The sequence below is a fragment of the Labrus mixtus genome, chromosome 4 (genome assembly GCF_963584025.1).
Source record: "Labrus mixtus chromosome 4, fLabMix1.1, whole genome shotgun sequence".
NCBI lineage: Eukaryota > Metazoa > Chordata > Actinopteri > Labriformes > Labridae > Labrus > Labrus mixtus.
This window is the reverse complement of record NC_083615.1, coordinates 5,735,496-5,748,395: the sequence shown is the minus strand read 5'-3', so window position 1 is coordinate 5,748,395 and position 12,900 is coordinate 5,735,496. Positions and strand designations below refer to the sequence as shown.

Sequence of the window (12,900 nt, the reverse complement as noted above, 5' to 3'; positions counted from 1 at the left end):
TTACTTTTGGATTTATTATGATGAGTTTCCCGGATAGACTCTCCGTACAGGAACTGCTGTTTCAGGCCAGATCAGGTAGCTCATGAAGGAGAGATGAACACAACAGAGCTCTTGTTAAAACGGCACTGCGGTCTAGCTTAAGGATGTTAGAGGCTCAATTTGCTTTGTCACAGTATCACAACTTTCTTGAGGGGCTGACTTTCTACTTATCTCAGGGATGTATTGAGTCAATACTGATATAGGACAGAAGTCCAATACTGACTCGAAATGCTTGATCAGGTTTTCATGCTAAAAATAGGGGATGCAGAGGTATTTCCTGTTTGCTACCCCAACCAGCTATGAAGCAAAACTTTCAATGGGGTGGCAATAGCACAACACAAGAAAAGACAACCAACTTTGTTCTAGTCCTTGACATAATTGTGAAAAGATATTTACGTTTTGATCTTGTTTGACGCAGTTGCATTCATTAAACAGCTTTTGAAAAGTTGTCACATGGATTGTAATTTGTGTGATTTCAAACTTGTGAATGAATCTGGCATCTAAATGTTAATTGTTATTTGCTGATACTCAGAACCCATCAGGAATCCGAGCCTCAGATAGGTGAATGTTAGTCCAGATCCCATTTTGAGGCCACAGCGCCTCATGAGGGATTTTAAGTTGTTACAAAGGCTTCAGAAAGAAAAAAATATATTGATGTTACACTAAAGTGTATATTTTTTCAGACTTATCTTCTAGTGTGAAGTTCTTGATACTCTCATCTTTTAACCGTATTAAATCCTTTCAAACTGATTCTGTCTGAGAGTAAAATGTATCACTGGGTCGAAACTCACAACTTATATTTTAAAGGGGTCATATTCTGCCTTTTCTGGTTTTATATGCTCTTTAGTGTGTTTTCCAAGTGTCCTGTGCATGTTTAGTCACATCTATGTGCAAAAATTCAAAGTCTGTGGAAACACGGCTTCTCCTACATCCTCCTGTTAGCTGTAGCATTAGCTGCATGTAACGCTCGGTTCTAGCCCCCCTCAAAAAATTTTTGCCAGTGTGACGTCTTGTCAGTGTGATATCACTGATCTAAGCCCATTGGCTCGTTGTGGTAAGCCCTGCAGCTCATGTTGCAGGCCCATTAACTTCTGTAGCACGCCCACGATATGCCGTAGCCTGCGGTAGCACAGTAGTGCTAAGTGCTAATGTTTATGCTCCCCTTGGAGCCAGAGTGGCTGCATTCCCAATATGGTAAAAGGGGCGTAACATTTCCGAGAACGGTGCTGAGCGACTGACCAATTACGGCAGAGCCGACAGGCCGACCAATCAGATCAGACTTGGCACACGTGGGGACTCTGAACGTGGGCACTTCAGAGCCTTAGAGAGAGAGTCAGAAGCGAGCCGGTGCATGGAGCGGCAGTTCATGAAAACAGACACTTTTTTCTAAGTTTAGCTATTGTGAACATACTTTAGTAGGTACATAGATTAAATATACGAACCCCAAAAAGGGCAGAATATGGGCTCTTTAAACAGACCATAACCTGAGACAAGTGGTCACATTGCTTCATTTTTTTGTGAGCATGGGTCAAATAGTTTGGGAACAACTCAACAACTCTAAAGTGTCACACTGAAAAAGTTTTCTTCCTAAAACAATTCATATTTTTTAAACTAAAATGTTATTTGCCTCTGTACATAAATACTTGAATGGCTGGGAGACACAGAGGATCTCAGTCTTGAGCCTTGTCTTGATTAATCATTTAGGAAGCAAATGTAATTGTGTGCCAGCTGCCACAAGTCGGTACCCTAATGTAATGGAGTTTTTCACCGAGCAAAGTTGCTCTGTTGTAAATGTGTGGTAAAGACATCAATCAAGAGTTCCCATCTATTATTTAGAGGCCTTGCACAACAGTGAAAGTAATTCAGAGTGACACTATTTTAGGCTTTCCTTTGCAGACAATTTGAAGGAGAGGTTAATGTTTGCAGTGTGTATGTGTATGTGTGTCACAATCAATACAGCAAACAAGCTGATAGAGTCTTTTCAGACTCACTACTGAAGAAAGTTTTCCCTTTGCAGCACTTTCCCTGCATCCTTTAACACAGAAACACAACCCATCCTCTGATTTATTTTCTATTTAACTTGTACCTAATGAGTCCACGTTGTGTTTTATCCTGTCTCAATTACAGGGGACAGCATAATGAATGAGATGATCTTTCTGATAGGAGAGTTACCTATCTGGGGCTTGAGCCAGAGCTCTGTGTGTGTGTGTGTGTGTGTGTGTGAATGGGCCCCAACAGAGCGGGCAGACAATTTCCTCTGTCTGCCCGTCAGTTAGTTTGATGTCTTTGTCCGCTCTCTCCTCCTCCGGCCACTCTGCTGCAGCTGGTGTCATGTACAGGATGCCATCGCTTCCATCTCGAGCAGGCCGCTATTGATCAGTCTCATGATCTAATCCCCTCGCTGTGCGCTGCTGTCGGACCACTTCGATCTTCCCTCAGTGTGTTACCACAAGCAGCTGCGCACCTCTTGATGTCTATATGAACCTGTCTGCGGCGCAAGCCACCCTACATCTCTCATTTCCTTCCCACATTATGTTCTCAGCCTGTGTGTGTGTGTGTGTGTGTGTATGTGTGTGTGACCAACCCTTAAGTTATTGCCCATTCGATCTGCTCCTGCCGTGACCCAGAGAGAGAGCGAGGTGATTTTTCCTCCACCACTGAAGCAGCCTCACTTCCTTCATAAATACTTCAGGTCCTCAGCGTTCAAGGTTTAAAGTGATTCCTTAAAATTAAGTTTCTGAGCTGGGAGTAATCCATCACTGCCATTTACTTCCAGACAGGGTTTTTCTTTACAGGTTTATTAAATTAATACCTTTTCTTTCCGGCTGTTGGGAGAGGTCTGAATGAATTATGATTCCACACAGTATGAGTTAAATCATGCTTTTCAGTCTTTAAGGTAACCGCAGCCACTCTTCCATCTTTTAACTAATGGCCCACAAATGCCCGGTGACGCCGTGTCAGGTGTATCATTAGGTAAATGTTGCTTTTTCTTGGCTCTGCTCCACCCGCAGATGGGGTTTGACATTGTTCCTTGTGGACAAATCTGCACAGGGGAAAGTCTCTGCTAATGACACCATTACCCTCCTCCACCTCTTCATCACCCCAGGTGTTGAGCTCCTAATCTGTTGGCACTGGCTGGTTCTGAGGGAGGCTGCAGAGAGCCGAGTGCACTGGTTAGCCTCTGGGAGAGACACTGACACAGCGTGGCCGAGCTCCAGCCTCCGTGCTGACCTTGGTGAAGGTTGGAGAGGAAGTGTAGCTGTGCCACAGCGGAGGTTCGGCTTCAAAGTGATGCCGCTCATTAGGATCTCCTCTTTTGTTTATCCTGAGTGATTTACATTTGATTTGATTTTAGGTGTTAATTACATGGTTTTGGACATTACACATCTTGATAATCATAAAAATTGTAGTCTAAGATCTGAGTACATGGGGACATTGCTTTGAAGAAGTCCACTGGGCCAAGAAACTAGGATCATTAGGGAAGTTGTAAATAATCCCATTTCTTGGAGGTCAAAAGAACTAGTTAGCCTGCGGAAATGTCAACGTTACCATAAAGTCAGTAAACAAACTGAAATGACATTTCAGGGACAACATTTCACCAACTTGTAGGTCGGGCAGTTTACACTATAATAATTAATAACTTCTTTGATAACTAGTTCTTCATTCACATCCCCTATTTTTAGCAGTCGAAAACAAAAAATATAAAAAAATATAATTTTTTGATATATATGAAAATGTTTTATCAGAATCAGAAATACTTTATTAATCCCAGGGGGAAATTTGTTTGCTACAGTTGCTCATAACACCAAAAATCAGTAAGAAGTACAGATATAAATTCACAATATAAAATAAAAAGAAAATAGTAATAACAAAATAATAAGCATAAGTACCAAGTGAAAGCAATAATAAAGTAGTATAAGTAATAAGCTATGTTCAAGCGCAGGTAATTGAAAATATAAACCATATTTACAAATATGAATATACACTGATGGATTAACAGCGTAGATATTGCACGGTTCATGTATAGATAGCACATTTGATGTATAAATATTGTCCAGTTATTATGAGTCAACACTGTATATTAGAGCATTCTTTGTTTCATTTCAGATTTCTTTTTTACTAGCACTGCTCTTATTTTCTGACTAATTAAAGACTGAACAATAAATTTAGAGAAAAACGATTAGTTTAAATATCTGAATATAACCATTGGGTTAATCTGAGTGTTTATATATCATACACCATTTTGACTCTAGAAGTGTCACCACATTCCCGACAATCCTAGCAATTAACTTTTTAGAGTATTGTTTTCACAGATAGAAGAATAGTAATCCTTTAACTCAATTTTCATGATTCTCTATTCTTCATTTCTATTTCCTCCTTCCTTAACTCCTCCTTCTTCCTGATCGTCTCTCCGTCCGGTTCATTTCTGGATGAGTCCCAATGCCTTTTGATCCAGACGGCACCGGTGCTTCGCCTCTCTCAGTATTCGCCTCCTTTAGTCTGAGCTCAACCAAGAGGAGAAGGGAATAAATCTGTTTTCCCTCTTGTCCTCCAACAGACATTGCCTGTGGCTTTCCTCCTGTGGGGGACAGATGACCGAACATAGCCGCTATATATACAAACACACACTCCTTCTTTCCAGGTCTTGCTTTCTAAGAGTACACCTGAGCACTGGTGAGGATTGAAGGGCAGTTTCTTGGAAGGGAAAGCTCTGTGTGCCTCCTAGAGATTTGTCATTATTTATTGACCATAAATCCCCTGGAGTCTCAGTCAGTCACAATCTCTGAGTGGAGGAAGTTGAATGGGGGAGCAGGGACGGATTTAAGGCAGGTCTGACAATCATATCTTTAGCAATAGTAAGAATGTGAAACACAGATTCTGGGATCAGAAAGGGTCTTATAGATCATCCAAATGTATCCCATGTCCCAACATCCCAATGTACCCTGAAAAAAAACAGCGAGACTAAGTATTAGAGTATAAAGATTGTCATTGAAAAATGTAATAGGTATCGTCACCTAGCAAAGCAAACATTCCTTTCTGGCTTTGAGCGACTGCACCCTGCACGGTGCACCTTTGTCATGCTGTGGGAGCTACGACGTGTGGTCAGCCAGCCAGTCACCTTACTAGTCAGTTAGTGATTCAGAGCTCACACAGGCGAGCAAGTAAACAGTCACCAACAGGCCTGGACTGGTAATCTGTCATACCGGGCATTTTACCAAATGGGCTGACATCATTTAATCTTTAAAAAATAAAAGCTATTAACCAGCCCACAGAGCAGTGGCTCATTCATTTTTTTTTTTTTTTTTTTAATAATGACAGCTGGCTGACCCTATCACGTGTCCTACAGGGCTGGTTTTATCCTGCTATTATCATGAACCGCTCCACACCTGTCACTCCTAACATCATGAACCAAGTCTGGATGAAGTCAAAAACATCAGAGTCAGAATGATCAGTTGGATATGCAAAAGGGTAGAACATTATGGAAAAGGGTCCAAATAATTTTAATCACGATACCGGAAAAATATGCAAAGACTCTGCAGTCTCAGCAGCAGGCGTTGTCTGCTACGGCAGGACCCACTGTCATGCAGCCACAGGTAGAGCGGAGAAAGACGGTGTGACACTGCCAGGCAGAGAGCTGGAGGAGCGGGTGTGTGTCAGGGCCGCAGAGTGAGTCTGTAGTGTATTGTTCTAAAAAGTACAGTACTTACCTCTGAGACGTTGTGGAGTAACATGAAGTACCAGAAAATGTAAATCCTAAAGTAAATTACTTCAGTTTAATTATTTCACAAAAATTAACCTTATTGTATTGAACGGTTGTTTTAAGATTAAATAGCCTACATGTATTTAAATGTATAAATAATTGATTGTACTATCATCTCAAAGGGTGAATACACTTGTATGCCGATATTTGTCTTGGCACTTACTTACACTTACTCCTTTGTTATGGTTTGGGGGAATAATAAGTGGCCGTTTTAAAGGGGCTCGTTTTAAACTACTTATGAGCCAAAAATGCCAGGGCCACATGGCTGAAACCTGATCTGCAAAGATCTTTAAATAATTATCAATCCAAGAAGCACACAAAAAGAGAACTGGAGAAAAACAGCATTTCCAGTCATCACATTGAAGTGAACATGTCTAATTGCCTCCTGAGTCGATAAACAATATGGATATTTCATTTTCAAATGTTTGAGCACTGAACTTTTGTTTTACATTTATATCTGGATATCCATAACTATGGGGAACATACTATCATTTACTTTAAATCATATAATCTAAGTCATAGACCCTTGAATTTAAACATTTCAGATACTGTTTATCTGGTTTATTCATGGATTTTATTCTTTATTTCTTCATTCCTGATTTATTAGGTTGTCTACATTCCTTGTGTTAAATAAAAAAAAGTAAAAAGGTTGAATTGCCTGACAAATTCTGTTTCTTTATGGTTCTTGTGCTTTATTGATTTGACCTTGGCTCTGCCTGTCAGATCCACATTCTGCATCAGTGTCATATTAGAATAACAACACAAGAAACCTTATTAATCCTCTTTGTAACAACAACTTTTGTTGTCCCCCCCCCCCCCCCCCCTCCCCTGCCTCCCCCCATCAGGTCGAACTGGCTGAAACCGTGCTGCGGGCGCCGGGCAGCACTGTGGCAAGTCTGTCTGCTGTCGGCAGGCTTTAACTGTGTCCTGGTGGCCTGTGTCATTCTGGTGGTGGTGCTGCTGACACTGGAGCTGCTCATAGACACCAAGCTGTTGCAGTGTGAGTGTCCTTACTTTATACATTGTTCTTTATTGATTATTAATAATAATAATAATAATAATAATAATAATAATAATAATAATAAGGATATGGTTTTGAGGACATGGTTCTATGGAGGACCATGCAGCCAGTGTCCGGTCCAAACTTTCAAAGCAATCTTTTTCAATTGAAAGGGGACTATGCTACACAAAACTAGCCAATATAGTAGCCAATTATAGCTTTTTTTTGCTATATAAATGGTTTACAGGTTGACCATAAATATAAATCAATATAGTTATTTTGAATATAATTCACTACATTCAGATTGTGCAATCGGACATGGGTTGTGTCAACAGAAAATATTTTGTTTAAATGTTGTCACATTAGTGCTGACAGTTCAGGGAGAGTGACAGAAAGTAGAGTTTTAATCTATACTATACTATACTATACTATATTATACTGTACTGTACTGTACTGTACTGTACTATACTATACTATACTATACGATAACTTTGTACATTTTTATTCAGGGCACAAAATGCATGTGAGCATGTGCAGAAGGTCTAACTAAGTGCTAACACACACACACACACGGCAGAAAATGTTGCTCCTGAAGTATCCAAATGCTGTCAAGTCTTAAGCATTCCCAAGTGACTAGCTGACCAACATGATGTGGCAGACAAAGGACAAGTAAGACAAATGCATGAAGGGGGATTAGCAGACAGAGAAAATGGGGCAACACGGAGTTGGTTGGAGGTTGAATGTAGGGAGGACTGGAGGAAGATGAATGGACTGATAGACACATCACTGAACACAGCAAACAAAGACGAATGGGGGAGAGGTGGTGCATGAAGAAAAATGCCTCAGCCGACAGCCGTGCGCTGTTTGAGAGTGCCCACAATTAGCCTCGCAGATGAATGGGGTATATGCATGTACAGCATGTGGTGAATTCTTCCTAATGACGTTGCTCCGTGCCTTTGTCTTTGCATTTATGTTAAGCTAATTTTAACCACATACACCTTGTCGACTTTGTGCATACGATTACAGCTGTTACAAACATACTTAAGAATGCAACTACTGCATCAATCTTATGTTACAAAATCTGGCCCTTTAATCCCTCTTTCTGTTTAAATCCAACAGTTAATAACGCTTTCCAGTTTGCAAGCATCATCCACTGGATCAGCCTGGCCATTCTCTCTGTGTTCTTCACTGAGGTGAGTCTCTATATTATTCCCCCGGTCTCACCTACAACTGAGGCAGCGGCTTGTCCATTAGCAGGATGTGGAGCCACAGAAGTACTTTCTCAGATCCTCATTAGAATACTAACAACCCCATGAAACGCCCCGTGCCCGCCGTCACCGCTGCAGTTTCCGATCTGACGAGGAGAGGGCAACTTGTGCGCAGCTCCATTATAGCGTGTACTTAGTGACAACCAAATCACACAACAAATATCTACATCAGTATTCAGATTAAAACCAAACAAATAAACGAAAAACCTTCTACAACTGCTGCCATTAGAGCCGGCACAGTCACTCCCTCCAGTGTTTTTCCATTGATTCGCAGCACAAACACTTTAAAATGCAGATGGAGCCTTTCTGTGCTGCTGGTTTTAAATAATTTCAAGGCTGCAGGTGTGCTCTATTGATTACCATTTTCTTTCCAGCAAGCCCCATTTGTCTTAGTTCCCCACACCAGACCACCCCACTGCTAACTTTTGTGTAGCTGGAGTGTTGCTTATCAATAAAAGCCAGCCCTCGGGGATACAGTGGTACAGAAGAAACAGCAGGGAGGTTTGTTTTTGCTCAGGTGCAACCTTGAATACTGGAAATGAGGATGGGGGCTAGGGGATGGATGCAGCAGAGGGACAAAGGGAGAGTGGTTCGCCCTCTGCAGCCCCTGCTGAGTCAGCACAAACGGCTACTTGCTGTATCTCTAATTGTTTGGATGAAATCCTTTCCCACCACCTGTGATGAGTATGAACATGATGTCAGTGATGAAGTAGCTTTGGACGTGTGAAAGAAACCTGAACGGTAGCTGCAAATGTCATCTACTGCTGCAACCCCCAAGTTTGTAATTGGGAAATAATACACAAAGATCTCGACTGTCATTGTTATATTTAATCTGAAGCTTGTGTGTAATGTGCTCTTTGTCCCTCTGTCTGTCTCAGACGGTGTTCAGGATCGTCGTACTGGGGATATGGGATTACATAGAGAACAAAGTAGAGGTAAGCTCCCATGGGTCCCGTTAGTTCTGTTACTCTGGGCCCCTTTCACTGCAGTGTCATTCCTTCAATGTCAAACCACAGTGGAAGCTGCTACAGACAAACAGTAACCATGTGCGCTTGTGTGTGCGCTTGTGTGTGCGCTTGTGTGTGCGCTTTTCTCAGGTGTTTGATGGGGCTGTCATCGTCCTTTCTCTGGCCCCCATGGTGGCCTCCACAGTGGCCAATGGCCCCAGCAGCCCCTGGGACGCTATCGGTCTCATCATCACACTGCGCATCTGGAGAGTCAAGAGGATCATTGACGGTGAGGCTGGGAGGAGCCTACACCCTCTGTGTCCTTTACTGTCAGGTCACAGAGATAGATACTGCAGTGTGCTCTCTGTGGTATCGTCAACATTTAATCTTGAGGTTGTTGGTTTGATTTGTTGTCTTTTTAAAGATATTTGAACCAGAAAGGGAGGGAGGACTTCATCTGTTATCAGTAAACCTGTGGTGGAAAGCTCATTCAACGGCTGCAAACATGCATTTATTTGATCATAGAGGTGCTTATGTGATGTAAAGAATACCTTTTTTTTTTTTTTCAACAAAGTTGCTCCCCCTTGTGGTAATGAAGTACAAGAGTATATGCACTGCACACATCCAAACACAATAAGACCTCAAACTCTCGAGTTAAACATTTAAATTCGTCCATTTCCTGAAACAAAAATTCAGCATATCTGTGGTTGTTTTTAATAGAAAGTGTTTAAAATAAAGATCTTTTTTTTGGGGAGAAGAAATGATGACGCAATATATATTTGTCCGGCACAATAATAAATGTTTTGTTTGTTGGAAGAACCAACACTAATATGCTCTTTTGTTTTAGCCTTTGTGATGCAAGTGAAAGTGGAGATGGAGCTCGAGATCCAGCAGTATGAGAAGGCCAAAGCAGTGAGGGAGGAGCAGCTCGACCGTCTCACCCAGATCTGCCAGGAACAAGCAGTATGTCCTCTTATCTGTCTCACATCTCGTGAGGACTTTACCGTCTCACGGCTAATAGCTGCAGCATGTAACCAGAGGAGGGCAGCAAAGTGCAGTGCAAAGAGACAAATTCAATCTCAAAACCTGCCAAGAGGATTGATCCCATATAATGGCTTAATAATATATCTGCAGAAGTCTTGAGGATATCAAGTAATCAGCACTGTGTTTTATCTTAAAGCAGACTATGAATTACATCACAATTGAGTAATGTTCTATGTTCGATTTGTGTTTTGAAATGAAGGGAATGAGTGCATTTATTTAGCCTCGACTTCAATCCCACAAAGTACTCTGCTGACTCCTATTGGTCCATATATCAAAATCTTGTTACAGCTATTTTTCTATTATTATCAAATAACATTAACACCACTATTAACAGCTTCAGTGTAACTGTAAGTGAATCTACTGAGTTCTTGTGGAGAGTGTTGGCTGTTTATCTAATTATATCTTTATAAGCACACAATACTGAAGAAGAAGTGAAAATGAACTGTGATTCAACCTGTGTGTTTAAACTGGGAAATATCATGGGACATGAATAATTCTAGTGAGTAGAATATACATTATGTTGTTTGTGTTAAGTTGATTTAGTGTTTTCTCCAGGTCTCATATTTATCCCTCTCTCTTTTTAGTTTGAAATCAGGCAGCTGAGAGCCCACCTGGCCCAGCAGGACCTAGATCTCGTAGCAGAACGTGAAGCAGCCATGCAGATCCACCATATGTGGGGTAAACAGAGCAGCAGTTTCCAGGAGGTGGACGGACTGGCCCCGGGGACCTCTGAGCCTCACGGGTCGAATAAAGCCAGAGAGCCCAGGGGGCCTGCAGGTAAATCATCTGGAACGCCAAGCTTCTTTTTGTAGGGCAGGTGATCCGAGACCTCTGTGCATCAAAGCTGTGGATATGGATGGTTACTTGCTAAAATGTCCTGAGAGACATGAGCCTTTCTAGGCATGAAATGACCACAATGTTGGTGACACTGGATTATATAAGCAGGTTTAAGATTACAATTTTGGGTGCTTGTCAGGCAGTGCAAATCAGAAATCCTCAGAATGAACACAATGGTGCCTCAAAAAATGTGTAACACATGCAGGCATGTTTAAGTATTTGGTCACGATATAACTGTAAACTCTAACACAGACAGTGAACAACCTCTTTTCTCTGAAGCTCCGTGCTAGAGGCCAGGGCAGTGTGTTTAAACTGGACACACACATCTCACACGTACACATAGTTAGCCTCCTCTTCTCAAAAATATACATCTCACAATCCACATAAAAATTCTGTTGCCACACCTAGATGGACGTTGAACCTCTCACACAGTGACAGGTCATAACTTACCCAGCTCAAAGCAACAAAGCACTTTCAGTGCAGGTGATGTCAGGGCTTAAAAAAACATGGGGGCTTTTTTCTTTATCAAAGCTATAAATCACAGTGGAAGCTGCCATGCATTTAAACTACAGTGTTTCTTGTCAGGCATCCTTTTAACTGGGGCTGCTCTTCATGTCATATTGATCATCCGGAGCCGGCCCCCCTCAGAGATAGGGCTGAACCTTGAGCAGCTCCTCTTAGGACTCTTGTAAAATACATTTGTGAAGCACAAACATAAATGAATATAAGCCAGACAGTCCTGTGGTACCTTGGTAGTTAAAATAAACAGTTGGACTGAATTAGGTTTCTCATTGAGATAGTTCTTACACAATCTGTAGATTGAACCATTAATATGTCATCAAAACAACACCATTTGAGTGATAAGTTGTTTAACCAGTGTGTTATAGGTATTTTTAGTAGGCTGGATTATTGCAACAGGTATCAGCAAAAAAATCTATGAGACCGCTACAGAAAGTCCAAAACGCTGCCGCCAGAGTGCTCACTAACACCAGGAAGATGGAGCACATTACACCAGTTCCTAAAACACTGCACTGGCTCCCTGTGTCCCAAGGGTAGATTTTAAAATCCTGTGACTTGTTTTTAAATCACTTTAAACTGTCTCGGCCCCTGAATACCTCTCAGACCTACTCACACCGTTATGAGGCACCCAGACCCCACAGGTCATCTGGGGCAGGCCTCCTCAGTGTGCCCAGAATAAGAACAAAGCAGGCTGAGGCAGCTTTTGGTTTTCATGCCCCCCACCCCACCCCACCCGCCTCGCTGGAACAAACTGCCAGAGTATCTGAAGTGTGCTAGAACAGGTGAAACATTTAAATCAGAGCTCAAAACATTTCTGTTGAATGTGGCATTTCAGTAAACCACCATGTCTGTTATTAGAGACATTTTACCTGCTTCACTTTGCTTTTGTTTTACTTTTTTAGAAGAAAGTTTTTTTTTGTCTTTTTTTAGCAATAACTGTTTACTGTGTTCTTTCTATCAATTACTATTTATTACATTTATTTGTATCTAAATCATATTTTTATCTACTGTTTTGACCTCAGCTTTTATTGCCTTCTAGATTTGTTTTATTATTATCTTGTGAAATGTTTGAAATCCTTTTTTGTGCCTGTGAAGCACTTTGAATTGCCCGGTGTCTGAAAGGTGCTTTATAAATAAACTTGCCCTGCTCTGGTGGTATTGAGGGGTTACTCTATTGGAAGATACTCAAGTCTAAGTATTGACAAAAAATGCTGTAACTAAAAGTAGCCAATTTTCATTCACTACTATAATTATAACTAGGTTTTTGAGGAAACAATGAGAATTCAGTGTTTTCACTTTTATTGTGTCATACAAAAAAAAACTATTGAGTGGCCATTTCTTTCTCTCCAGATCACCATGGTCAAGATGACATGAACAACTACATCAGCCAGTACTACAGTGAACCTAGCAGTGGTGAGCAACAAGTACCTACTGTTTTTCTTTGTACACATAAGTAGCACCACAGTGTTTACAGACCCGGTGCTT

At 41.3% G+C, this 12,900-nt stretch overlaps 1 protein-coding gene across 1 annotated transcript in view; it reads left to right on the top strand.

The window, feature by feature from the left end:
* tmem266 (transmembrane protein 266) overlaps positions 1–12,900 on the top strand; it is a 29,060-nt gene that overhangs the window by 14,473 nt on the left and 1,687 nt on the right. Inside the window, exons 4-10 of the mRNA XM_061035357.1 lie at positions 6,646–6,800; positions 7,920–7,993; positions 8,947–9,003; positions 9,166–9,304; positions 9,863–9,978; positions 10,644–10,836; positions 12,766–12,828. Coding sequence (XP_060891340.1) covers positions 6,646–6,800; positions 7,920–7,993; positions 8,947–9,003; positions 9,166–9,304; positions 9,863–9,978; positions 10,644–10,836; positions 12,766–12,828 — 797 coding nt within the window. The remainder of the gene's footprint in view (positions 1–6,645; positions 6,801–7,919; positions 7,994–8,946; positions 9,004–9,165; positions 9,305–9,862; positions 9,979–10,643; positions 10,837–12,765; positions 12,829–12,900) is intronic.